Genomic DNA, 27,243 nt, shown 5'->3' on the forward strand with positions numbered 1-27,243 from the left:
ACACACCCCTTGTTGCAGTGAAGATATAGCCAAAAGCTCAGTCCCTTCCTGAGGTTTGGTGTGATTAACAGAGAAATTAAAAATTAACAACATACAATACAAAGTAGCAGCTCAAATTTTCTCCACCAGGTTTGACGGCTCTGAGGGTTCCAATCTTACCTCACCTCAGCTACTCTGACGCCCAAGTCACTCCAACTCCTGTATATCAGAGTGGGGTAACAAGTCATCTGACTCAGATACCATTTAACCCTTTCTAAGCAGGATTAACACCTGCTAAGAGGGTGTTAGGCGAACACTATCAGCCTGTTACAAGGGATATGGATTCAAAAACCAAAACTACACAACAATGAAATCTATATTTTGTATACACTAGGGTTTTTTGCGTGAACTAAGTCTAATTTTTTAAACAATAAATAAAACAGGTCCTACTTAAATGTATGTAAAGCAAAATTTTAAATCACATTACATACTTTGCATCACAGATAAGCCTATGTGCTTCAACTCTGACTGAAGGGATCACTTCTGGGAGACAGGGGAGTGCATTTTCTATGCCCATTCAGTTCTTAGCAACTTTGTTGAAACTGCCAATGCAGCTGCCAATTAATATTATGTTTACCTGTCCATAAAGAACTAGACCTTTTCACATAAATTGCTGAACAGCAGACAGACAATAAATATTTGTTTCTACATGGGAAACTGACTCACCTGACCTCAACTAGATTTGAAACAATAAGCTAGAAGTTGAAAGCTCCATAACCCTTTACTAACTTTCTGAATTATCCAGTTTCTGGCATTGTAAGTTACAATGATAGAGTAATGTATGCACTTACCTGGGAAAACTGAGCAAAGCTAATGTCAGCAAACAGAGGTACATGTCCTAGGAGCTCATGGCAAACATCACTAGAGAAAATAAGCTGTATGAATTAACTTTATTTCAAAAAAAAGTGTAGACACACTAGTGTCAGAGTCTCTCCATGTGTACAGAGAAGAAATCATATTAGAGAGAAATGCCCAAGATCCAGAGGGAAAGGAATTTCTATCTCAGGTACTTCTGGAGCCCACACTACTGTGCTATCTGGGTCTCTCACAATTTATAACAAATTTATGCTCACAACAGCCGTGTGAGGAAGGGAAGTACTATTTCCCATATTTCACAGAAGAGGCGCTAAGGCCTGGGGAAACTAAGTGATTTGCCCAAGGTCACACAGGCACTTTGTGGTGAAGCAGGGAATTGGGAGCAGATCTCCCAAATCCTAGGCTAGTGCCCTAGCCACTGGACCATTCTCCCTTTTCATTTTTTTAACAATAATCACTGCTAACAGCTGAAGAAGGGAACAGTAAAGCAAATCTTGGCCGTAAGTAAAATATACCTTGTATATTCAGCCCTGCACAGAGAAGCAGCTCAAGACCTATGCACCACTTAAATCCCACAAAATAAGTGCAGAGGCTTTATGCCAGCCCTTTGCACAGGATGAACATAACTCTCTTTGAATTCCTGGGCCAAGTTCCTGAAGCCAACACCTGTAGGTGTAAACTATACCTTCCTGCACCACCCTGGGCCCCTGCAACCCAGAGGGAATTCTCCCTGCCGGAGGAGATGCTGTGTTGGAGTTTTTACCCTCACATGGACTTTTCAGCCATGGAAGTAGGGGGCAGCTTTAGTTTATCATGTGGCCTCACAGGAAGCAAGCTGACTGGGCTGTTGAGGGGATGCACTTTGGAATCTGCCTGGCCAAGCCTGCTTTGACCTTTGCCACTCACTTCTTGCGCTGCTGCAGCATCCCGCTGGCAGACTTCCCTTCACACTCCTACACATGTGGCGGTTTGCCAAAGCTGCAATTCTTGTGCTTAAAGCTCCCAGATGGCCAGAGCATGTGTTTCAGGGAGAGCGGGACTAGGGGTTTCTGGTAGTTGGAAAGGCAGAGAGGAAGTTGTGTGGGGGTGTGCAGCTTTGCCATATCCCTGGCAGAAAGGATTGGGTGGGAGAGAAAAGTAGAATAGGAAGGAAGAAGGAAAGAGGGAGGAGGAGGAGATTCTCCAGGCAGCACAGGGGCTGTGGAAGACTCTCTATACAACTCTGAATGGACATGCAGGGAAACACGGTAAATTGTGCATAGCAGAGCAGGGCTCCACATAGATCAACATGGAGGGAAGTGGAGTAGTGCAGGCTAGGGACAGGGAGGTGGCCAGTGAGTCTGAGTTATGAGGCGTCAGTGGTCCCAAGCCCCTGTGAAAGGAGAGAACAGGGTTCACGTCCACTATTGCAGAGCCGGGACTGGAGTAATGGCTCTTGAGGGACTGTGAAGTTGCCTTCAATTTGCAGGTGGGGTTGTGTGGGAGGATAACACCCACTGCACAAAATGGTTGAACTCTGGTTTTGTGCAAGGGAAGGAGCCAAATTTAACCTAGACTGAGAAGAAATGAGAGAGGGAAGAAAGAAGAATGAGGTGAGGAAAAAATGGAGGGAAAGGAGGAAGTGAAGAGAGGAGTAGGAAGTAAAGAAATAAAGGGGAAAGGAGAAACAGAAAAAAACCCAGATTTTTTTAAAGAAAAAGAGAAAGAAAATAAACACAAGGTAGAGTTAGCAAAACCAAAGGAAAAATGGAGAGAGAGAGAGAGAATTAAAGATGGAGATGAAAGGAGGCGAGAAAGGCATAAAGGAATGTAAATGTGGCAAGAAGGAAGAATAAGAGATCTCTGATAGTCAGTTAGTGATGCTGTTCAGTTCAAGAAGGGCTAGCAGAGGAGGGGACAGCTTACAGAGACAGAGCTACACTCTCTCGCTAAGGAGACTAGAAATCCCTTCTAAAATGTTCAGCTGAGAGCAACAATATAATGTGGATACCTCAATATGGCACAGGGTCATGCTTTGCCATGAGGATGGTATGTTATTAATAGGGCCCTACCAAATTCATGGCCATGAAAAACGCGTCATGGGCCGTGAAATCTGGTCTTTTGTGTGCTTTTACCCTATACTCTACAGATTTCATAGGGGAGACCAGCGTTTCTCAAATTGGGGGTCCTGGCCCAAAAGGGAGTTGCAGGGGTCACGGTTTTGCCACCCTGACTTTTGCGCTGCCTTCAGAGCTGGGTGGCTGGAGAGCAGTGGTTGTTGGCCAGGCGCCCAACTCTGAAGGCAGAGGCAGTAGCAGCACAGAAGTAAGGGTAGCCATACTGCAACACCCCCTACAACTCCTTTTAGGATCAGGACCCCTACAATTACAACACTGTGGAGTTTCAGATTTAAATAGCTGCAACCATGACACTTATGATTTTTAAAATCCTATGACCGTGAAATTGACCAAAATGGACTGTGAATTTGGTAGGGCCCTAATTATTAACATTAGTATTAACTGCAGTTATTATTTACTAACCCAACTGCATAGTTAACCTCTGCAGCTTATGCAGCCCTGTTTACCTTCAGTGCCAAAGTACTTACGGTTCTGGTGTGTACATTGGTTTAGATCCATGGCGGATGTACTGTGTAGAGTGAAACACTCTAAATGCCAAACCAGCCAGGAAATCCCGAGAAGACAGCAGGCCAGCCACAGGGCGTAAGCGGAATCCAGTGCAGGCTTTAGGGAGAAAAAGGGTCCATTTAAAAAAGTCCATTGGACTTGGTTTATGCCTCTCCTTTGGGTCCTGGGAACTGGACAGAGCTTTGCATCAGTTTTCTCTCTTAATTATAAGCTTGGGTACCAAATAGTGGAGAACTCCCTAACTGCCCAAGGAACTTACGTGGACACCGTCATCACAGTATCTCTGTGCCTCACAGTCTTTAATAAATTCATCCTCGACACATGCCTGTAAGGTAGGGGAGTTCTTTTATCCCTACTCTATTATCCCTATATGGTCCTGCTTTGAGCAGGGGGTTGGACTAGCTGACCTCCTGAGGTCCCTTCCAACCCTGATATTCTATGATTCTATGATTCTATTTCACAGGTGAGGCCCTGAGGCAGAGAGTAACTAAATGATTTTCCTAAGGTCACACAAAGTCTGTGGCAGAGCAGGAAATTTAACCTAGGGCTCTCAAGTCTCAGACTAACACCCTAACAGCTGGACCATCCTTCTTCCCTATTGGGCTATTTTAACACAAACATACTTTGCAAGAATCTTGAAACGTCTTCAAGTTGTGGAATATTATCCTCCTGGTAGCCACAGTATTTTTCCAGTAGAGGAAACACGTGGTTGTGTTCATAGCAAGCGTGAGTTGGATAGAGAGTCTTCAGCTCCCTGAAGACTATGCCCCACGTTTTCTTTTCTTCCTCTGTGTAAGTCACTTTAGGAATAGGCTGCCCACTGTAAAGCAAAGAGCATTTTTAATCCACAGTGAAATGGATACACCTTAAACCAGCAATATAAAGAAGTGTGTTGTGTCACCGACATCTGTGCTTGTATTCCCACCTGGAGCTGGACAGGAGTTGGTGCGAGTGACGAAAATCCCTCTTCTCATATACAGCAAGAGAGAAAATAATGTGATGGAATAACTCTACTGAATTCAGTTGAGCTACGCTGTCATTTAGATCGTACACTCTTAAGGGCAGAGGTTGTCTCTTCCCCTGTGTTTGTTCACTGCCTGGCACAATGGGGGCCTGATCTCAGTTGCAGCCTTTTGGTTCCAGTGTCGCAAAAATAAACTGTGTTTATTTTGCTGCTGCTGCTGATCTGCTAGCAAAATTCACTGGCTGCTGTCTTTCATTGATTTTCCTTTATTGATGTGCAGAAGGTTGTTGCATTTCATGCCTATTGATTTGTTCTGACGTTCCTACTGTGGTCAGGAAAACATCAGTTCTGAAGATGCACAGCTCTTACTGGTTTAAGTATCTTGGAGATGTTCCTAATCATCACTAAATGCAGATTTTGGTAAATTTGATTTAAAAAAATGAATAACCCCTGGGTCAAATTCTGCCTCAATCACATGTTCATGGAGCTCATGCTGATGTTAACAAGAGTTAGGCACCATGAACCATGAATTTGGCCCTATTGCCTTGGAATTAATCGGGGGGAGGAAGATTCCTTAGCAATAAAGAAAAGGGCCATAGGTGAATCCCCCAGCTTTTAAAATCAAAGAGTTTAAGCAACTTAATACTACTGGAATAATGCAAGGGCTTTCCAAGCCCCGAGATTCATTGTTAAACTCCAGTGATACCCCACCGCCTCCCACTCTCTCATTTTAACTTCGGCCTGGGGGCAGCTCCCCAGTAACTCTGTAATTTTCTGCCTGTGTGCATCAGTCCTCCTTGATCTATGGAGCTTTAAACATGCTCTTGAATTATTAAGATTGCTGGGGGACCACTGCTGTTCCTACAGCACTCATTGTTCCTAATTAATCTTTGGGCCACCTTCACGGGGCTGGAGAAGGAAGCAGAGGCTTAGCGCACTTTCAGATATCAATCAAAAGGTCCCAGAGATCAATAGGGCAGGGACTAGGGAAGGAAGCAAGAGAAAAGGGAGCCAAAAGCAAGGGAGAGGGAAGGCAGGGAAGTAGGAATTCACGCTGGGGAAGGATAAGAATAAAATGAAAAAAGAAAAAGGAGCAAAGGAGAGGAGAAAGTCAAACAAGCAGCAGATATGGGCAGAAAAGACACGCCAGGGGAAAGCAACAGGCTGGGGAGGGGGGGAAGAGATCAAAGGAAAAGAGGACAAGAGAGCGTGAATCCGTTCATTACATGGCTGTCCCACTTCATGTAGCTGATTTTTAGAGGTAATGGCACCTGGATTTTATAGTTACCCTTTAAAGGCCCATCAACCTTCCCATCAACCCCAACAAGCTCCAAGTTCACAGGGGACCTTCTGTGCCTGGATCTGCCCCTTTTTACACAGATGGGAACTCAGCTGCCTTCATAGCACTGTTTCTCACTCCTCTGCTGAACCTGCAACAGGGCATCTCTGCAGGGCTCAGGGTCTGAGCGTGCGGTTACTGGGTGGCTGGCTGGCTGGCCCAGGGTGGGTCCAGAGGGGTCTACACAGTGTCCCTTCTTCTTTGTGAAGAATCAAAAAAAAGCCAAATTTCTTTGCCATCTTGTCACTGTTCTATTATTATTCTATTATTTAAAAGCATGGAGCCCAAGAACTCTTGATAGAATACGAAGGAAACGCATAAAATCCCAGCCCGGTCTGTCTCCCGATATGGACACATCTTAGTAATACTGATGGGTCTCATCCTCCGAACTTGTTTCAGGTTTGGTAATAGCTATTTTTGATACTTGTTCTATCATTTTTATATAAAATTTGGCTGAAGTCTGCAAAGTAAGGGACAAATTCTGCTCTCAGTTACAAAGGCTACAATTCCACATATTCCTGTAAGTGGGGATGTATCTCTGTAACTAAGATCAGAACCTGGCCATATAGGCTTACCCAAACTTTCTAGCCAGCAAGCAGGTTCCTCTCTGATTTCTTTGACTCCTTTCAAGTAATTAAACAGAGAGGTTGCATCTTTTGTTTTGTAACTTAGATTGTAAGCGCTTTGGGGCAGGGACTGTCTTTCTGTTCTGTGTTTGTACAACAGCCTGCACAGTGGGACCCTAAGTAAAATTAATACAATAAAATAATAATAATAATAATAATGGTTTAAAAATCATGAAACACGTGGTCTAATCCTTTGAAGTCAAAGAGAGCCTTACCATTGACTGCAAGGGTTGGGCCCACTAGGTATAATATAAAAGCGTGAATGACTTTGGGGGAGAGTTTTAGTTCCTATTGTCATTCAAATTTGACCGTGAACAGAAAAAGAAATAAAAAGCAGAAAACAAAATGAAGTCTATCCTAGGGAAGTGGATCTGCTGGATTTGTTTATTTTGCTTGTGAAATGAGAACCTAAATTGCTCAATGCAGCTGGATCAGACATGATAAAAGTAGAGTAACAAGCACTGGATTAACAAGAGGACCATAAGTTATTCATTATTTTAATAGTGTGTGCAGCTCCTTTAATGTAAAATATATACACTCTCCCCCTCTCCACTGTTTAATATGGAGAATACCAGAAGCTGCATTATTCAGTGCTCAGGTCTTTGTAGTAGCATGTGATACTGTTGTACAATTAGACAACAAAGCTTGGTGCTGGAGTGTGGTGAGGGGACATGTTCTCATTTGAATGTCCGCCTTGAGCAATTTACTTTTGTTTTGCTGTAATTTTGGATAAATGCATTTACAGGAAGATTTAAACACACGCCAAGAAAGAAGGAGCCAACAGCAAAAAGGAAATCCCTGACAAGAATTTGTTGTTGCGGTGATGAAAGGCCAGTGACAGGGTGGGAAGCATTCACTTGTGTGACTGGTGTCTCTCCTGCCCGTGTGGTGCACACTCACTGTCTGTAGTTGTAGGCGATGTCAGCAAACTCCTTTCTCCGGGCCCGGTAAACAGGATCTTTGAAACCCTAGGAGGAAACAATTAAAATGTACTCCTCTTGCTTAGTGGGAACAATGCAGGGTTCAGGCCTTAATCCTGCTCCCCCTGAAGACCCTGGGAGCTTTGACACTGAATTCAGAGGGAGCAGAAAAGCGATCTTAGGCTAAAATCGAGATCCCAGCCCCCAGTGTGGACACCAAGTGCACAAGAGCAAGCAAGGAAGACTGCTTCTTCCCAGGCTGAATGACGGCTTTGCTGAAACAGCATATGCAGGCTGTTTCCACCCTCCCACCAGAGGGTGCGTGGGAGAGAGACAAGAGGATCCATTTAGCAGCAATTTCCCAGCCTTACTCACGTCCCGCCTCCTCCAGTTCTCTGCATGCTGCCAAGCAGGGGGCTCACAAAGAGAAGAACTTCACTTATTACCACACAGGGGGTGTGCACTCGGACGCATGGCTCCCCCACACATTCAAGCTAAAAATCTCACCTGTTATACATTTATTTCTCACAAGGTTCATCTCGCCAGTGAGGATTAGGCCTCACCTGAAGAAGAGCTCTGTGAGAGCTCAAAGCTTGTCTCTCCCACCAACCGAAGTTGGTTCAATAAAAGGGATTCCCTCACCCCCTTGTCTCTCTCATATCCTGGGACTGACACAGCTACAATGCTACATACTCCCGTCTTTGTCTGTCTTGTCTATTTAGAATGTGAGCTCTTCAGGGCAGGGCCTGTCTCGCACTATGTGTATGTACAGTGTTTAGCACAATGGGACCCCTGTTTCAGTTGAGACCTCTAAGTACTACTCCAATATACAAATAATAATGGTCATTTGGTTAACCCCAGCACAGTACAAGATGAAACAGGATCTGGGGACAACAACTGTGAAACAACCAGATATCCAACACAGTTGTATTAGACCAAAGTGTGCTCATACACCAAAAGGGACCAGGTGATCTGAAACGTTATTCGTTATAGAATAGAATGGCATAATAGAACATTTATCCTATTTTTAGCTCCCACGTCTAGCTAAACGATAGCACTTGAGTGACTCCTAGTTTTTCCTCCTGGCTGCATCCTAAATTCTACTATCCTTTCTTACTATACCATATGCCTCGTTGTGCTTTGATTTTATGAGAACATAGAGGAAACTGACCACTAGCTAAGGAGTTCTGCCAGCTAGAACTGAGCGGCTTCATTCACTTTAATCCCGGAGTTTTATTTATTTTTTTTTTTGCTTTCAAGAGCAACATTGTTTTACGACATGCTCATCTCCCAGTGCAACAAATGAGAAGGCTCTTGATTCAGTTTGCTGAAGTAGTTGCATCTTCTTTCCTTCTGGTTTTCATGTGGCCGCACTGAATATCATGAATCGTTGCACGTGATACACAGCGCACTTTGAATTAAGCAATAGGTAGGGAATGACTAATCGCCCCATCTCAATTCCACTAATAGCTGCAATTCCTGCTGTGCTGCGTGTACCTTGGTATGTTTTGACATGGAAATAAGTTGTTCTTTGGGAGGGGGTGGGAATGGAAAGTATATTTGCATCAAGAAAAGTCTTTAAAACACTTAAGGATTCATGTGCTGACTAGCACAAACAAATGTGCTTTCATTATTTAAATTGCAAGCCCCTTGGAGCAGGGACCACTTCTTTTACTGTGCCTTGCATCATAAATGCCGTATCGGCATGCAACAAATAATATGCAGGTATCAATCAACTATACATTCATTATAAAAGGAAAAAAAGCTCATCATATCCCCATACTGGAATATGGGGAGTGTCAACTTTCTGCGGTCCATGAAGTACAACATGGCCAAAAAATTGTTCGTCAAGATACCACTTCCCAGAATCCTTTGCATATGTGTAGTTGGGAGAAAGTGAGTGTGCCTGTGATGACTGGGGGCTCTGGAGAGCCCCAGCTGCCATAATGCTTGGGGCTGCTGGTATTTGCATAAGTTAGAGCAGCCTCCAGACTGATCTAATTTATGTCAGGGACCAGCTCTCAAACAACCCTAGTTATGGGAACTGCCTTTGTGCCTCCCTGGACCACTAGAGTTACCCTGGTATAGAACATGTGGACATGAGAATCCCAATACTATAAAGTTGTTCTTTGTTTAAAGGTAGGACTTGTTTCTTACAGGGTGGTCTGCATCCAGTTCAGCTCCATAACTTAGGATCTGATTGGCAAATCTGTCAAGCTCCTGGATAGTTCTCGGGAACCACGGCACTACAAAACAGAAAAGAAAATACAAATGAGCCTCTTTTCAGTTTAGCTTATCTTGGGGATCTCATCTAACTCTTTCCATTTCTTTGATATAAATATAAAGTAGGATAAACACTGGCTAGATTCACTGGTACTTTTCGGAAGTGTTGTATTGCACTAGTGAAGCAATGCAACAGTAAACCCAGCTTCATGAGCCAGTTAAATTAGGTTTATGGCTGTTTTGCATTATTAGAGCAATGCAAAGCAGCTGGAGTAAATCCAGCTTTTGGCACTGTTTGCTTGTGATGGTTATTATTTATTGTTTTATTATTGATATTTCTCAAATCATCAGAACATAGGAATTACCAGACTGGATCAGACTCAAGTTCCATCTAGTCTAGTATCCTGTCTCTGACAGTAGCCAGAGTCAGCTGCTTCAGGGGAAGGGGGGAAGAAACCCTGCAAGAGGTAGATATGGAATAATCGGCTCCATGAAAGTCTCATCCAATTCCTAATCTCTGCCACTTCAGCTGGTTTAAACCGTGAAGCAGTATACAAATTAAACAGCACTCTAGTACATCTGATTAGTGTTGTATCAATTAATGGACATTGCAATAACTCACAAGGTGTCATTTCAAACAGCAGGAACAGGTCTGTTTGTCCATTGCCCCGCTACTTTCAAATGCTTTTGCATCAGTGCACAGTAGGTGTAAAACGCTACCAACATTGATTTCAGAGTCTTTTGCATCCAGCTTGTACTCACACTGCATGAGCATGAGAACTACATGAGATGCAGGGCAATAGAGAATCAGGCTCCATTTCTTTTTATTTGTATCAGAGATAGAAAAATGGCACCCAAATCTCTTGAAAGCAATTACTATAATAGGAGAGGGGGTCATTACAGCTCTTGTGGTGACAACAGCACTGCCTTCAGCTTGGATGTCACATGGAGCTCGCACTCTGCATTCGTGTGCCTTATTCTCTTCATGCAGGATACAAGTAACTGCCATTGATATCAATGGGGGGTCACTCATCCCAGAGGGCCCCGGAGTTTAAAGTGGAGGGTTCAAGCCCAAGAGCTCTCAGTGTTCTCTCTACCAGCTGAACTGCACCGTGACTTATATGAATTTAGCCTCTTTCATAAAGGTGCATCATTCATCCAAGTGAGTGCCTTAAAATGCTTCCCATGCCCTGCTTTCTGCCCTAAGGAGGACACTGCTGCTGAGTGAATCAATTTTATTTTGTTTAACATTTTGGTTTTTAGTTAATCTCAGCTGCCAGAAAAGCTCTGCACCAACAGCTCTGGAAAGGGAAGTCCTGTATAAATCCTCCAGGGTGCACAGCCAGCTGCAGCGCAATCCCTCCCACAGTGCCCTGCGGATGTTCCCCAACCCTGAGCCGCATGGACCACCTAAGGGATGAGAGGATCATTCCGTCTCCAGGCCTATTCAGTCCTTGGTCTCTCTGCTGAGACTCACAATAAAGAAAGCATTTATGGGGTAGGGTTTAAGTAATGCGGACACCTGCTCATCAGAATTGGAGTCAGACCACTAGCTCATTTCACATAGGCCCCAGAAAAGCAGGCTGCATTTATGACAACAGGGTGGCATGCTTCCGTGACATGTCCATCTGTGCCAGGGCAGTGTTCTGCACACTAATGTGAGGGTTGTGCTACTGTCTTTGTGCTTTTAGAATTCCTGCCGCAAACAGTTTCTACACATCAAAACAGGCTCTTTTTAGTGCGGTGTTTTGGTTTTTTCCCTTTAATGAAAGTGAATGTGGCTTTGTACTGCAGAAAGAAATGGTCTTTGGAGCCCCATGCTACCAACTTTAAGCAGATCTAAGAAGTTAGTCACTAGATGGCAGCAGCAGTAGCATCAAAATCTTGCCCGACTGAATGTATTTGTTTTTTAGCGATAGCTCCATTGTTTCTCTAGAAATATTCAACTACTTTACTACTTTGTACTTAATTACTACTTTGTAAGTAATTTGCACCCGCTCCGATTAAGTAAGCAAATGGGACTTTGTTATGAAATAACGGTTTTACTTGATACAAAAGTCCCTGTCAGCCGACACACTAAAAGAAGGCAAACCTCATACAACAATCCTGGAGGATGCCATTATCTTCTACATTGATTGCCTTGGCAACTAAGCTACTGGCTTTATGGTCAGGAAACCTGGGTTCTGTTCCCAGCTCTGCCAATGACCTTTTGTGTGAATCACAGCACCATGCCCTGCCTCAGTTTCCCCATCTGTAAAAATGGGGGTGACAACACTCTGTAAAGTGCTTTGAGATTTTGGGAGGAAAAGTGCTACCATGAAGCTACATGTATATTATTAATTATTGCCACCACATATTGCCATTCCCAGGGAAGCTCTAAAATCCATCAGATCTGAACACAGCAGAAAGCCCAGTAGTAACTGTGAAGCCTGCTATGCCCTGTGATGGATTTCAGTGTGTGCAGCTCTGAGACGATGGTCTGTTAGGGATTTTGGAGAGGAACAGGTATTCCTCTGAACTAGAAAGGTTTGGGTTCAAGTAATTGCTGTTCCAAGTGTGGATGAATTAGACAAAAAATAGTATCCAATAAACTTTTATTACCAAAGTTTTTGACAAACTGGTGACTTACAAACTGTGGGGCAGATTCATTCCTGGGCTGGCACCAGCCTAGGACCAGAAGGGAGGTGGTTTGTTTCTCTCTTATGTGGGCTGCTGGTGACCAATATGGAGCGTTGTGAAGATTAGAGCAGCCCTCAGGACTCCCCAAACTTGTACCTTTGCATTAGTGGCCCCCAAGGGGCTCTTGCAGGGACCCAGACTCACCAGGACACAAGTCCAGCCTAATCACACCACCTTCAACTACTCCCCTCTCTCCTCTGGCCTCACTTCACCTCACCTCCTGTGTCTGTCCCCCCGCATCCCACCGCCGAACACCCTCTGTGCCTGGGGCTCATGTGGATTCAGCTCAGAGCTGGTGGGGTGGCTCTGTAGTAAGGGAAATCCCTGATGAGGGAGGCTTTATACCTGCCCTATGGTCCATTTGCACCAACCTCACTGGTACAAAGGGGCTGCAGCAGAAGGCTGAAGAGGGCCCTGTGAGTCTTCTGTCAAGAGCTTAGTATTCTCAGCACCCAAGTCAATGGGAATTGAGGATGCTGAGCACAGCATGGGATTTAGCCCCTCTGCCCTATACATACAGTAGGAATCAGAGCAGTTAGAGATGTGAGAGAGCTGCTGGGGTATATTGTCCGGCAATGCAGTTCAGAAAGACCTTCCCCAACAATGCTAGCAACAGTTTAAAAATATCAAATCAAATTAGGCTCTCAATGAATTTGTCAAATATTTTGTTTGCTGACATGTTTTTGTGGGGGCTAGCAAACCAGACATGCTGGCTGTCTGCACTGTGGTTAATGAATTGCCAGAGCAAGCTGTTGCAACAGGGAGCCTCTGTGAAGACTTCAAGAGAGAACATGGGCTGATCAGTAATAAATATTGATTTGTCTGTAAGGGAAACAGCAGCATTTATGGGCATGTACTGGACACCCAAGTGGTGACCAAATTAACATGGGGTCAAATGCGTAATAGGATGCTAATAAGCTATTTATATGTGGGGCAACAAAACGGAAGCCGTTAGGAGTTTCTGCAGAGCTCCTACATTCTGACCATTGTGAGGAGGGTCAAAGGCAGGTCTATTAAATTTATAGCTGTTCGAGGCACAGGTTTGGCCCTTTTTAAACAGATCCAAATGCTTTGGCCTGCCCCAGGGTTTAGCAAACAAGGCTCTTACAGAACCTCAGCCTCCAGCCAGTCTCAGAAATGCAATAAATTGTCTCTGTTTCCCCCTCACACACACACCCCGAAATAGACTAATATTTAATTCTTTTATTCCTGGGCTCCTAGGGGTCTGCAAATACTCAACTTGTTTCCCAAAAGAGTCATGAAGAGATGCACTGTGTTTTCGCAACAAATAACTCTAATTCCACAAAAGGCATTTGGCCAGATGAAACACTTCAGCGCATCACTCATGTGAAGAGCTAAAGTTACCTTCAGAATAATGACATTTTGCTAGCATTTGCTGAGCTACAGTTATATTATTGATCTAAATCTTTTATTCATTGCTTGAACAGGGGAAAATATAATATCTTTTGTCGTACAATTCAGAGAGCTTGGGGAAAAAAGAAAGTAAAAATGATAACTGAGCCCAAATGAAAAATCATCAGTACACTAAAGCCCCAGACCAGTAAAGCACTCAAGACTTGCTTCAAGTTAAGCACCGGGTTCGTACATTTTCAGGCCAGAAGGGACCATTGTGACCATCTAGTCTGACCTCTGGCATAGCACAGACCATAGAATTTCACCCAGTGATTCCTGTATCAATCCCAGTAACCTGTGGTTGAACTAGAACTTACTTTTTTAGAACGATATCTCGTCTTGATGTAAAGATTTCAAGTGATGGTCAATCCACTACACATTCTCACTGTTCAAAATGTGATCTTATTTCTAGTTTGAATTCACGTAGCTTCAACTTCTAGCCATTCAATCTTGTTATGCCTTCATCTGCTCGATTAAAGACCCCTCTACTATCCAAGGTCTTCTTCCTGTACTTACAAACTATGCACAATTCACCTCTTAGCCTTTTCTTCAATACACTATGGGTATGTCTACACTACAGCCAGTGGATGCTTCGTACATTGACAAAAGGAGCTTTTAATTCACTCCAACATAATAAATACTGAGAGGCAGTAGCTATGTTGACACAAGAATCCTTCCATCAACCTAGCCATGTCTATACCGGGAGTTAGGTTGACCTAATTACGGTGCTCAGGGCACGAAATTTTTCACAGCCCTGAGTGATATAGCTAGGTTGATCTAATTTTTAAGTGTAGACCTGGCCTAAATAGATCGTGCACTCGCTGTACAGCATGTTTTCCAATCCTTAAATAATTCTTGTGGTTCTTCCTTCTCTTCGTGTGCTCAGGGGCTATACTGGACCAAGTCCTAGAGGCACTCAACAAATGTCAGGCAAAATGAACAAAAACTATTTAAGCGCAAGCTGAAAAAAGCCCAGACTGTCATAATTAGATCAGTTGAGGAAAGAGGATTTCACTACCCTAGATGGCGCACTGGTCACCAAGAAGCAACATAGGGAAATACTTCAAAATCACCTTTGCTACCCCTGTGGCCCTGCACTGAATTCATGTGAAGTGCACAGCTGAACTGAACCCATAATCTTTAGCAAGGAAAAATCAATCACATTTGTAGATGTAGATGTTGGATAAGGAATTGGCGCTATTGCCCTCTATTAAGTAAATTGCTTCTTTCTTGACACAGATATGTCTCACAAGGAGAAGATTTTCCTGGACTTTACTTGGCAATGAAAAAGGCCTGTGTCCGCATACAACAAAGGGGAGGTCGGCTTGCATGTGTGTGGGTGGGTGGATGGGTGTGGGAGTGGTGGCGGGAAGGGGGAAAGAAAGGTGATATTTTGTTTAGTTTTATATTTTTCAAAAAAGAACAATAGCAGATTCTGATGTCAAGATTCCAATGTTAAGATCTATCAGGGATGATTTTAAAGGGCAAGTCAATGTAGACATTGTCATGGCAATGCTTGTTATTTATTAACACTGTCATATATTTGTTTAAGGGACAAATTCAGTCATTATGTCTGCAGCGTGGTCTCTCATTTCACTCTGAACCCGCGTATGCTTTGCTCTCTAATCAGCCTGAGCCCACAGGTGTTGGAGCTAGGGGTGCTGTGACACCCTCTGGCTTGAAGTGGTTTCCATCAGATACAGTTCAGTTCAATGGCTCTCAGCACCCCACTATACGAATTGTTCCAGCACCTCTGCCTTAATCTGACTTTTAGGACACAACCCTCCTGAGATTTAAGCTCATGGTGGGCCCTTCCACTAATGGCAAGTATTGAAAGTGAAAAGGGAATCAAGAACAGAAGAAATAAAAATAAAATGATTCATTTGATCTTTTCTCTCTCTGATGATAAATTGTTTCCACTAACAAACAAAAACAGTCATTCCTTCAATCAGAAGGGATCGAATTAATCTCTGCTGCTCTGAAGTCAATAGAGATTAATCTGGCTCAAGAAGACCTTTTGATGAACTTGGAAACATGAAGTGAAATCCTAGCCTTGATAAAATCAATAGGATTTTTGCCACTGACTTCAAGGGAGCCATGATTTCTCCTGTGGTCTTTTTGTTGTTGTTGACGTTTTGAGCTCTACCCTCTGCTTGAATCAGTGCCTACAAAACCTTTAAACACTGCTGCTCAGCAAAAACTTGCCAGGGTCTGTAGCTTTCTTCTGAAAATATAAATTCAGAAAAATGACGTGTGACAAAGAGAGAATATCTGTGATAGCAGGTGTAGCTGAGGTCTGGCTGGAGTAATTAACTCCTGGAGGGAGGCCTCTTTTTTTTTTTTGGAAGAGAAAATTAGGGAAGGAAATGAATCATTAGGTTGAAAACAGAATGTTTGTGCTAAATAAAGTAAGTAAATAGGTCAGTAGGCTAAGAAGACAGAATGTCCCAGACAACTAAGAGGGGAAATACACAGAAGACTGTTTACTATGAACTAGATAAGGGATTGGTTCCTGCAAAGTAACCAGATCGATCCAAAAATGTGTGCTGCAACATATAATAAATGCAATGAGATGTGTAATGTATACAAAGGGAGGAGGTTTCTGTGTAACTTTGGAGCTGTGACGTACCCTGCATCCATCCCCCCTGCATTTGAGACTGATCAGCTCAGCATGGCACTGCTGTGTGCCCAGTAAAGATACCTGAGTGACAAAGGCGGGAGTCGAACTGAGTTCTTGGGAAGCCGAGTGGAAAGAGGACTTGGAGGGAATCTCAACAGTAGTGCTTATAGCTCCCTGTCCAGGCATAACCCTTTGTCTCTTGTCACTTGAATGGAGAGAACTGACCCCAGAGAGTATTTGCTGGAGGCTTCTTTCCCCCAAATGTAATGTCATGGGTCAGGCACAAAGGAGATGGTAAAAGGATTACCAGGATTCATCTCGGGCAGATATTAATGCCCTTTTATGTTGTTCCAAGGAAGGAAGAGGAAGAGCCAGACCAAAAGCATTTGAAGACAATCCTAGCTTAAATCCTATTAAAATCACGTCTGGTATCTGAAGAGGTATTTAGGTATTAATAAAAGTGGGTGTCGTGGTTTCTTTATATGAATCTTCTGGGCCACGTCTTTATCCAGGCCCCAATCCTGTGAGGTGCTGAGCACTCTCAACTCTCACTGATTTTAATAAGAACGGACGATACTCAGCACCTCCCAGGATCATGCCCTACTTCCCTAAAAAGGCAAAACTACTATCAACATTGCTGGGAGTTTTGCCTGCGTGAGGATGGGTTGAGCTTGCGCCCACTGAAATGGGTAGAAAAAACTCTCCCTGATTTCATGGGTGTGGGGAGGGGGACGATTGGACACAAAAGATTTGAGTGAGATTATGGCGGCAAGATTATGCCTATGAGGGGGAAGATTGTGCCTGACTCTTACATGGGTGCACTGTGGGGGAGGAGACGCAGAAGAAGGCTTCCTCTCCTCTTCCCACCCATCATCCAACCTGCATAAGGGTCAGATAAAGCTGCTGCCCCTGAGCTTGAAGGAGGATACAGCCTGCTCCCTCCATCCACCAAGGGGTGCACAGTGCTCCAGCAGGAGATGGAGAGAGATTGGAGGCTGATCAGCCTGTAGAGAAGGACCAGTGTGGAAGAGATGTTGGAATGACTTCCACTCTCTGAAGGGGCACAGTAATAGATCCCTGCCAGGGAAATCAGAGAAGAAATCTACTTCCTTGAAGCAGAATTTCTCCCTCTGCTTGCCCATGGGTTACATTGCTTCACACCAAGCATAGTGCTGGACTGTGCCTCATTGGCCTTAGTCCTTAGTAAGGGCTGCAGGATTTGGTTCGTTGTTATTAACCAAGATTTAAGGGTGTTTTGGGGGTGGTGACAGGGCGTGTTGGAGTTAGCCAGGACAATCAACACTTCATTCGTTATTTTGTTACTTGGTCCTTTATCAGCAACTTTTATGCATTAAACACAATTGAGAATATGGTCACACTTTGCATGAAGGGTCCATTTAACAAAGAGTTCATAAATGACCAACAGATATTTTAAGAACTGGTAAGTCAATTGTTAGAGAGTCCAGTGGGTCAACTGGTAGCTTATAACCATCTGTCATACTTTCTGCTGATGGGTTTATAACCCATCTATAACTCATCAAACTACTCATATCTGTAAGATGCTGATAATCATAACACCTCTTACGATAATTAACTCTTTATAAACTACTTCTATGTGGATCCTTACTATGAAGGGTGACTAAGAAGGGCTCCGCTCACTTTGTATTGTGGATTCAAACAATCTGCATTATCTTATTTCACTGCACTGCCTGTCTTCACCTGACTGCTTCCCTGTAAGGATGATCAAGACATGGCAGCTTTGAAAAGTGATGCGAGTTCTTCATCCAGGGAGCATAAAGGGCAGGCAGTTGCAAATGTCTCTAGGCCACTGTTCTAAAGCCCGCCTTAGTGACTTAGAGGAGCCAGCCCTCCTTAGGAAGGTGAAAGAGAATCTTTCTCTATATAGCATTCATTACCAAAAATGCACATTAAGGGCTTGATTCAGTTAGGTGCTGAGCATTCTGGCCTTGCTCCAGCAAAGCACTTAAGCACATAATTCATTTTAAACACATGAATAGTCCCATAGATTCCAATAGAATTACTCACATGCTGAAAGTTAGGTATATGCTTAAGTAACTTGCTGAATCTGGGTTTTACGTAACTTGCTGGAGGTTGACAAGACTAAAGACGTTGTGCATGTCAAGCACGGGCCACCATTAAAAAAACCAAGTTTGAATGTAGGTAATGTTTATAGGAATAGAGTAATACCCCTTTAAATAGTTTGTGAGCCCTCCAATGGTGTTCGCTGTGTTCTAGAAGCCACCGGAAATCAGTCACAGTGGCCGTGTGCATGTAGCTAGGCTTGGCATGTTTGTGCATCTTTAGCAAACGCAGTCATTTGGAATGCACCTGTGCCCGTGTGGTTTCTTCATATTGTTTGTGTGTGTGAGCAAAAGACAACACTAGATGAATTTGGTAGATTGCTGAAAGCTGTGTATGAAAATACAGCCTTTTTGAACAGCAGGGGCACTGTTCATTTGCAGAAAATGAACATGCCTACAACTTTTTGGAATGGGAGACAGGACTATAAAAATGCTTTAATCAGTAAGTAGCCCCACTGAGGATAAGTGTTTGCAAGGCTAGTCCCTTAATAACCATTCACCTGACTACATATAACTACCGTAGTTACATTAACCAGTTACTACAGCCCTGCTAACTAAATATCAGTGAGTGCCAGCAAACAGAATATTGAAAACCGCTAGGTGATTACGTATTCATATTCCAAAAGATCCAAGAGACCTCAGCCAGAATCAAGGTTGAGCATACTAGGTACTGCATATGCACATAGAGTGTATGGGTATGTACAACACCTAGTATAATCAAGAGCTTGTCCCAAAGACCTTACACTCCAAATAGACAAGACAGATAAAGGATGGAAAGGGAAACACAGGTACAGAGGTCAACCAGAAAACTGCTTTACTGAAGGGAATAAAAGTAGTTCAAAAAGGCCGAGTGGTTTAGGCAGATAACACACAATTTTATAGTCAATATTATCATAGTCAATATTTTCTTACCAGCATCTTTCTTCTTTTTACGTGAAAGCTCATGAACTGTTGCTCCAATTTCATTTCTCAAAGTTGCGATGATATCCGTGAGAAGAGGAATATTCCTGCTATCCAGGTTTATGAAGAATTCATATTCATCTTTGTTGACTCGGGAAGGTCTGGACTCAATGTGGATCAGGTTTATACTTTTTTCCTATGAGAAAAGGATAATAGGTTGAATGTTGATACTATATGCTATAGGTGGAATCACAGCATGCTGAAATTCACCTGTTGGTGAATGGTCCACACAAGGCCCTCTACACCACAATAATCTCCAGCAGATGGAGCAGTTGTATAGGGGTGAATTTCACCTCTATACAACTGAAATCCCCCCCACCCACCCGTGCAGAGTCAATGCAGGGCCTGCGCACAACTAAGTCCCTCAAAATAGGGCTTAAGTTGGATTTAAGTGATGCATAGGCTTTCTACAGAGGTGAATTTCACTCCCGGTACACCAGGAACAAAAGCTGCACGGAGGCTCTGAATATGCCTATGCGGAGAAGAGCATTTACTCAGAATCAACACAGGATTCAAGAATTCTTTCCATGAAGAATAAAGAAGTGAGAATAAACAAATACATTGAAGTTATTTGCAATTACAATGAAATGAGGTTTGGAAAAGCCAGAAGCGGGGCATCTTGTGATTCAAATCTCAAGGGGCTGAAAATGAAAAGCCATTATATGCCCTCGCTCTGTGCATGCAGTTTCCTTGCCTCATACCCTACTGCAAGTTTATTGCTGTGACTGCAGGGATAAGCAATGGACAATTCGTTTAAACCTGCCTACCTACTCTCTTTGCTCCTGCATTGCAGCCAGCCAGGGGAGCAGCTCAAGTGCCATCTGCTACAAGCTCAAGTATCTCTGCTCCTGCAACACTCATCTCAGCCCTGGAAGCACATGTGGCATGGCTCCAAAATGCCACTGTAAGCCACCCAGGGCAGCATGTAGCATTCAGGTGAATGGGGAAACTGGAAGGGGTAACAAAAGTCAAGAGAGAACAGGAAAGAATAAAAGAATAGGAAGCCACTCCCACTAAAAATACATAAATTAAAAAAAAAATCACAGAAGAAAAAACAGATGAGAAGGAAAAGAGAAAATGGAAACCGACTAGGACAAGAGCAAAACAAAGGCGAAGAGACAGCAACTGTCATAGGAAACAGCAGAGGAAAGGGCCCCTATTTGCCAATCCGACACTAGGGGAACACCAACAAAAAACTGCACATCAGGAACCACTGACCTAACAAGCTAAATAGATACAATATCTGATTAATAACATCCAAGATACACATTCCAAAGTGTTTTTGAAACACTTCACAGTGTTTCAGTATCTCTGTCCAGTGAGCAGGACTGTTGTCTCTCTCTTAGAGGGGGCTGAATCTTAGGTAGAGCTGGTCAGAAAATGTTTTCTCTCCCATGGAAAAAAGTTTGAAGACAGTTTTTGTTGTGGACCACATTTTTCTCCAAAATTCTTCTGGTTTTCATCAAAAACCCAGAATGTGCAGGGTTTGGTTTCTTGAGAAAAACCAGAAAAACATAGTCAAAAGCAGAGTTTCTCCCAAGGAAATTTTGATTTACCAAAAAAACAAAACAACAAAAAAAACCCCATGTTTACTTGAGAAAACCCTTGAACAAAAAATGTCAACCAGCTCGAAAAGTAGGATCTAGGCCTGCATTCCTTATTCAGGCATATTCCCACTGCAGCCATTGTTGCTATAGGGTGAGGCCCATAATGAAATTCTGCCTCCCAAAAGGAAGCTGAGACCCATGAAGACAGATCAAATTCAGGTTTGGGCCTGTCTGCTCCTTGGTTTTGCTCTCCTTTGCTCCCTTTTGTGCTGCATAGTGCAGCGAGGCAGCTGGCCATCAACAACACAGAAATACCTTGCTACAAAAGGCAGTTCAGAATCTGGTAGGAAGAAGAATGCACGGCACTCTTCTGTGTCTGGAGGGTTGAAAGCCGCTGATTACCTTAAGTTGTTTTGCTAAATACCAGTACAGTAAGTTGAAAAGTTCAAAAGCACATTCACCAATGGCTGCTCATGAAAGATACTCCTCAGTTGTGCTGTCTGAATGCAGAGAATGCGTTTAACTGTGCTAAGCCCCAGGGACAATTTGTTTTAGAGCCATAAAATTCTGTGTAGCACACAGACCTTACTTTGTATTTGCTTTTTAGCTAGATGGTAAGAGATCATTACAGTGCTCAAGACTTAGAAGTTAAAATTACTTGCCACTAGATATATTTTTTGACAGAGACCAGAGACAGTGGGCTATACTCTGCTGTCAGCTGGGCCATGGTAAATCCACAATAACGCCAATGAGGTCAATGCAGCAAATGAGGGTTTACACCAGGGGCAGAATCTGGACCATTAGGCCTTATTCTCCATTGCCCAGACAACTGTGCAAAATGGCAGTAAAATGCCACCAAACCAGAATGCTCTATTTACACTGAGAGTAACATTTTACGTTCACTGTGCACAGGAGCAAACGATTGCACAAAGATTTATTGTTCTGAGATTGTACAGCACCTAGCACAATAGGTCCATGTCTGGGGGGGGGTCCTAGATACCTCCGTAATAAATAACAAAAAAAAGAACAAGGGAGTGGAGAATGAAGCCCACAGCCTGTACTGATTGGCAGGAGGGAGGGACAGAGGAGTATTGTAATAATTGGGACTACAAATTTACCCTCATTGTAGGCTCAACTGTAAAAAGTATGTAAAAGTTCATAAAATGTCACAACAACCTATAGTAATAAATGTTGATGAAAATAGGTGCAAAAGGGAGACAAAAAACTGAATTAGTCCAATAAAAAGGCCTCCTGCTATAACTCAAGGACTATGTTAAAATCATGCTTGGTAAAAATAGAAGATGTGGAACTGGAAATTAATGAACCAAAATTGGTGTGTCAGATATTAGGCCTGATTGGTGGACAAAAAAAATGAAGGGATGGGCTATTCCACCCTCCATTCCCTTTGTGGGTCCTTATAGAAAGAGACTTTGAGGGAAAAGAACAGAACAGATGAATGCTACGAGTAAGCTTCATGATCATGGCTGCCTCTCCCACTGTTTCTGGGACTCAGGATCTTCATCATCCTGGTCCTGAGAGATGTCCTGAGCAAACCGGGCCAGAGAGGGAGACCCAGATGACATCACCACCCGTACCAACTCCAGCTGAATCCCAAACGACACTTGAGATGAAATGGGATCAGACTTTAAAAACAGCAGCAGCTTCAGCTCACGTCAACTAACTTCTCTTTCCCCCTAAAAGGACAGTCATTACCAGCTTTGATACCATTTAAGAGACTGTCAAACCGAGGGGTGGGCGGGGCGGGGCGGGGTGTTCCTTCTAAAAAAGGAAAGGGAACAAGCCTTACTTAATGCTTTACATTTCAAACGCTTTAACTCTTTTCCCTTCTTTTCTATATTGTTAATAAAAGGTTAAAAAGGATGTTTAATGGTGGCTTTGCCATGGTGCTAAGCAGGCTGACGTCGCTGCATACCAAACCCTGAACCTTGTTAAAATTGTTTAATGTTAGACAGTGACTGTGTTGCGTTAACACCTTTGGCCCATATGTTCCATCTAAATGAATACAACAGGGGCCACATAGCAATGCTTTGTCCAGGAGCCCTGGGAGAACAAACAATGGAGCAGGCAGCCAGCACGCGTGCCACTCTAGTGACAGGTCAGCCCTGCTACACTGGCCTCACTCCCCTTGAAAAGTCTTGAGCCTGGGGTGCAGGGTCTTGAAACCCAAAGGGACCCGGTGCCAAGATGCAGGACTAGGGTGGGAGGGCTGTTTTATACCTTCTCCCTGTTTTATCCACCCACACTGATGCCAGTGCATTCTGGCCTGATGTAAAAAGCAAAAGGAGCTATTTTGCTTATTATAGTAGCCTGTCCTCTCAAGTTCTACTCATCCAGCTGTACCACTAATGCACAAATACAGAGGAAATCCCTATTGATCTGCTATCGTGTTGTACAGCAGATTGTTTCTAGTTCACCAGGGAGGCAGAAGAGGCTCATGCGGGTTTCTTTTGGTCAGACTAAAAGAGGACGTATACTCACCAAATCAAATTTCCACCTCCTTTACACCAATGTAATTCTGGAATAACTCCACTGAAATCAAAGAAGCTATTCTGAATTTGCATCAACATAAGTGAGACCAGGTTCTCTCCCCCTTCTCTGCACTTCTACACTGATCCAGGAGTAGAGGCCAGAAATTGGTCACATTTGGCCATCTGATAATTCTTCAGTCCTTAGCTTGTATAAATCTGGCACAGGCAGCTCCTTCTCCACTCCTATCACCTCTGTACAGACTGTATGTCAGGAACAGATGGGAACGGGGGGGGGGGGACAGTAATTATGCTTGCCTGGCAGAGTTTAAATCAGGCTCTACAATGCCCTAATCTGTACAGGGCCAGCCATGAACCAACCTCAGAAACACAGAGGGGCAGCCAGCTGTCTGGTAGCCCACTCTCCACCAGTCTGCTTCATGCTCAGCAGACACTGGACATAGCAGAGACTCTGGGGCAAAATGCGGTCCAAGTGATCTGAAATTCTGATGCATTAAAGGCCCATGGTGCTTAAATTACTCAGGGTCAAAATTCACCCTGAATTACAATCTGATGTCAGAAAGCAATACCTTTATTTCAAACTATCTTCTGAAAAAAACGATTGAAGGTGTAGCTTTTGAACTGTATATATCCCATCATGAATTATGTAACTTTGCCTATCCTTAGCAATATATACACACACAATTAGCTGTTCACATTTTATTTACATTTCTATTAAAACCAGTGCTCTTAACTACAAAAACATCTGTTACTGAGTACATTGTAAACAAAACTGATCTGTATTTCTTATGTCCATTTCTCTTACAATCAGTAGTTTGCTCAGAGGAACACAATACAGAAAAACTGTTCTTATAAGACAGTTGCTTGCATAGTTGTTGTAGCCATGTTGGCCCCAGGTTTGAGTAAGAAGAGTTGGGTGAGGTAATATCGTTGACTGGACCAACTTCTGTTGGTGAAAGAGACATGCTTCCTTCAGCTCTGAGGAGGGCATTCTTCACTTCCTGTCCTAAAATCTTATATAATGCAAAACAACAGACTCGAGGGTGTAGTGTTATGTACTCACAAACAATTTTTGACTTTCACTCAAGAGGTGCCTGCGTCTCAGCAATGGGCAAAGAAAATCATGTGTGTATTATATAGATATATATGACAGGTTTCAGAGTAACAGCCGTGTTAGTCTGTATTCGCAAAAAGAAAAGGAGTACTTGTGGCACCTTAGAGACTAACCAATTTATTAGAGCATAAGCTTTCGTGAGCTACAGCTCACTTCCTCAGATGCATATCGTGGAAACTGCAGCAGGCTTTATATATACACAGAGAATATGAAACAATACCTCCTCCCACCCCACTGTCCTGCTGGTAATAGCTTATCTAAAGTGATCATCAGGTGGGCCATTTCCAGCACAAATCCAGGTTTTCTCACCCTCCACCCCCCCACACAAATTCACTCTCCTGCTGGTAATAGCCCATCCAAAGTGACAACTCTTTACACAATGTGCATGACAATCAAGTTGGGCTATTTCCTGCACAAATCCAGGTTTTCTCACATCCTCCCCACCCCCATACACACACAAACTCACTCTCCTGCTGGTAATAGCTCATCCAAACTGACCACTCTTCAAGTGAACTTTGTGACTTTGTCCTTACCCATAACTACTTCACATTTGGGGACAATGTATACCTTCAGATCAGCGGCACTGCTATGGGTACCCGCATGGCCCCACAGTATGCCAACATTTTTATGGCTGATTTAGAACAACGCTTCCTCAGCTCTCGTCCCCTAAAGCCCCTACTCTACTTGCGCTATATTGATGACATCTTCATCATCTGGACCCGTGGAAAAGAAGCCCTTGAGGAATTCCACCATGATTTCAACAATTTCCATCCCACCACCAACCTCAGCCTGGTCCAGTCCACACAAGAGATCCACTTCCTGGACACTACAGTGCTAATAAACAATGGTCACATAAACACCACCCTATACCGGAAACCTACTGACCGCTATTCCTACCTGCATGCCTCCAGCTTTCACCCTGACCACACCACACGATCCATCGTCTACAGCCAAGCTCTGCGATACAACCGCATTTGCTCCAACCCCTCAGACAGAGACAAACACCTACAAGATCTCTGTCAAGCTTTCTTACAACTACAATACCCACCTGCAGAAGTAAAGAAACAGATTGATAGAGCCAGAAGAGTTCCCAGAAGTTACCTACTACAGGACAGGCCTAACAAAGAAAATAACAGAACGCCACTAGCCGTCACCTTCAGCCCCCAACTAAAACCCCTCCAACGCATTATTAAGGATCTACAACCTATCCTAAAGGATGACCCAACACTCTCACAAATCTTGGGAGACAGGCCAGTCCTTGCCTACAGACAGCCCCGCAACCTGAAGCAAATACTCACCAACAACCACATACCACACAACAGAACCACTAACCCAGGAACTTATCCTTGCAACAAAGCCCGTTGCCAATTGTGCCCACATATCTATTCAGGGGACACCATCACAGGGCCTAATAACATCAGCCACACTATCAGAGGCTCGTTCACCTGCACATCCACCAATGTGATATATGCCATCATGTGCCAGCAATGCCCCTCTGCCATATACATTGGTCAAACTGGACAGTCTCTACGTAAAAGAATAAATGGACACAAATCAGATGTCAAGAATTATAACATTCATAAACCAGTCGGAGAACACTTCAACCTCTCTGGTCACGCAATCACAGACATGAAGGTCGCTATCTTAAAACAAAAAAACTTCAAATCCAGACTCCAGCGAGAAACTGCTGAATTGGAATTCATTTGCAAATTGGACACTATTAATTTAGGCTTAAATAGAGACTGGGAGTGGCTAAGTCATTATGCAAGGTAGCCTGTTTCCTCTTGTTTTTTCCTACCCCCTCCCCCAGATGTTCTGGTTTAACTTGGATTTAAACTTGAAGAGTGGTCAGTTTGGATGAGCTATTACCAGCAGGAGAGTGAGTTTGTGTGTGTATGGGGGTGGGGGGATGTGAGAAAAGCTGGATTTGTGCAGGAAATAGCCCAACTTGATTGTCATGCACATTGTGTAAAGAGTTGTCACTTTGGATGGGCTATCACCAGCAGGAGAGTGAATTTGTGTGGGGGGGTGGAGGGTGAGAAAACCTGGATTTGTGCTGGAAATGGCCCACCTGATGATCACTTTAGATAAGCTATTACCAGCAGGACAGTGGGGTGGGAGGAGGTATTGGTTCATATTCTCTGTGTGTATATAAAGCCTGCTGCAGTTTCCACGATATGCATCTGAGGAAGTGAGCTGTAGCTCACGAAAGCTTATGCTCTAATAAATTGGTTAGTCTCTAAGGTGCCACAAGTCCTCCTTTTCTTTTTATAGATATATATGTTTGCCATTTTGTAAAGAGTGCTTTGGGATTCGTTTGGAGCCATATAAATGTAAGTTACAATCACTGTTGTTTTAGAAACAGAAGTTCAGTCACAGAAATTGACCCCTCCCAATTGGTAGTTTTGCAGAATGATGTTTTGTGTTGGTAATAAACACTTTCACTTCAAAATATTTACAGCAGCTCTGTTACTTGAGTTTCTATTCAGCACCCAACTTCATTTTGGTACAGCTTCCCCACCTGGTGTCTCCTGATGGTATTGTAATTATATTTTATATGAGTCAGAACTCAGTAGGACGTAGTTTGTGTTGCCAGTTCTTGCAATTTTATTGTTAGTCTCATGATATTTGATGTTTTACTTAAAGCTCCAGCTCCTGGAGCCAAAAGGAGAATTTGGGGGTTAGTGGGTTTTTTAAAAAAGTTGGTTTTAGCCCTCCTGGTTGCAGACAAAAGCTTGTAAACTTGACAT

At 43.4% G+C, this 27,243-nt stretch overlaps 1 protein-coding gene across 1 annotated transcript in view; it reads right to left on the reverse strand.

Moving 5' to 3' along the window:
* PAH (phenylalanine hydroxylase) overlaps positions 1-27,243 on the reverse strand; it is a 70,172-nt gene that overhangs the window by 13,913 nt on the left and 29,016 nt on the right. Inside the window, exons 3-8 of the mRNA XM_084616180.1 lie at positions 19,278-19,461; positions 9,486-9,574; positions 7,309-7,376; positions 4,103-4,299; positions 3,440-3,575; positions 831-900 (exon numbers count right to left, since the gene is read on the reverse strand). Coding sequence (XP_084472306.1) covers positions 831-900; positions 3,440-3,575; positions 4,103-4,299; positions 7,309-7,376; positions 9,486-9,574; positions 19,278-19,461 — 744 coding nt within the window. The remainder of the gene's footprint in view (positions 1-830; positions 901-3,439; positions 3,576-4,102; positions 4,300-7,308; positions 7,377-9,485; positions 9,575-19,277; positions 19,462-27,243) is intronic.

This window comes from Lepidochelys olivacea, assembly GCF_965140295.1.
Source record: "Lepidochelys olivacea isolate rLepOli2 genome assembly, chromosome: 1".
NCBI lineage: Eukaryota > Metazoa > Chordata > Testudines > Cheloniidae > Lepidochelys > Lepidochelys olivacea.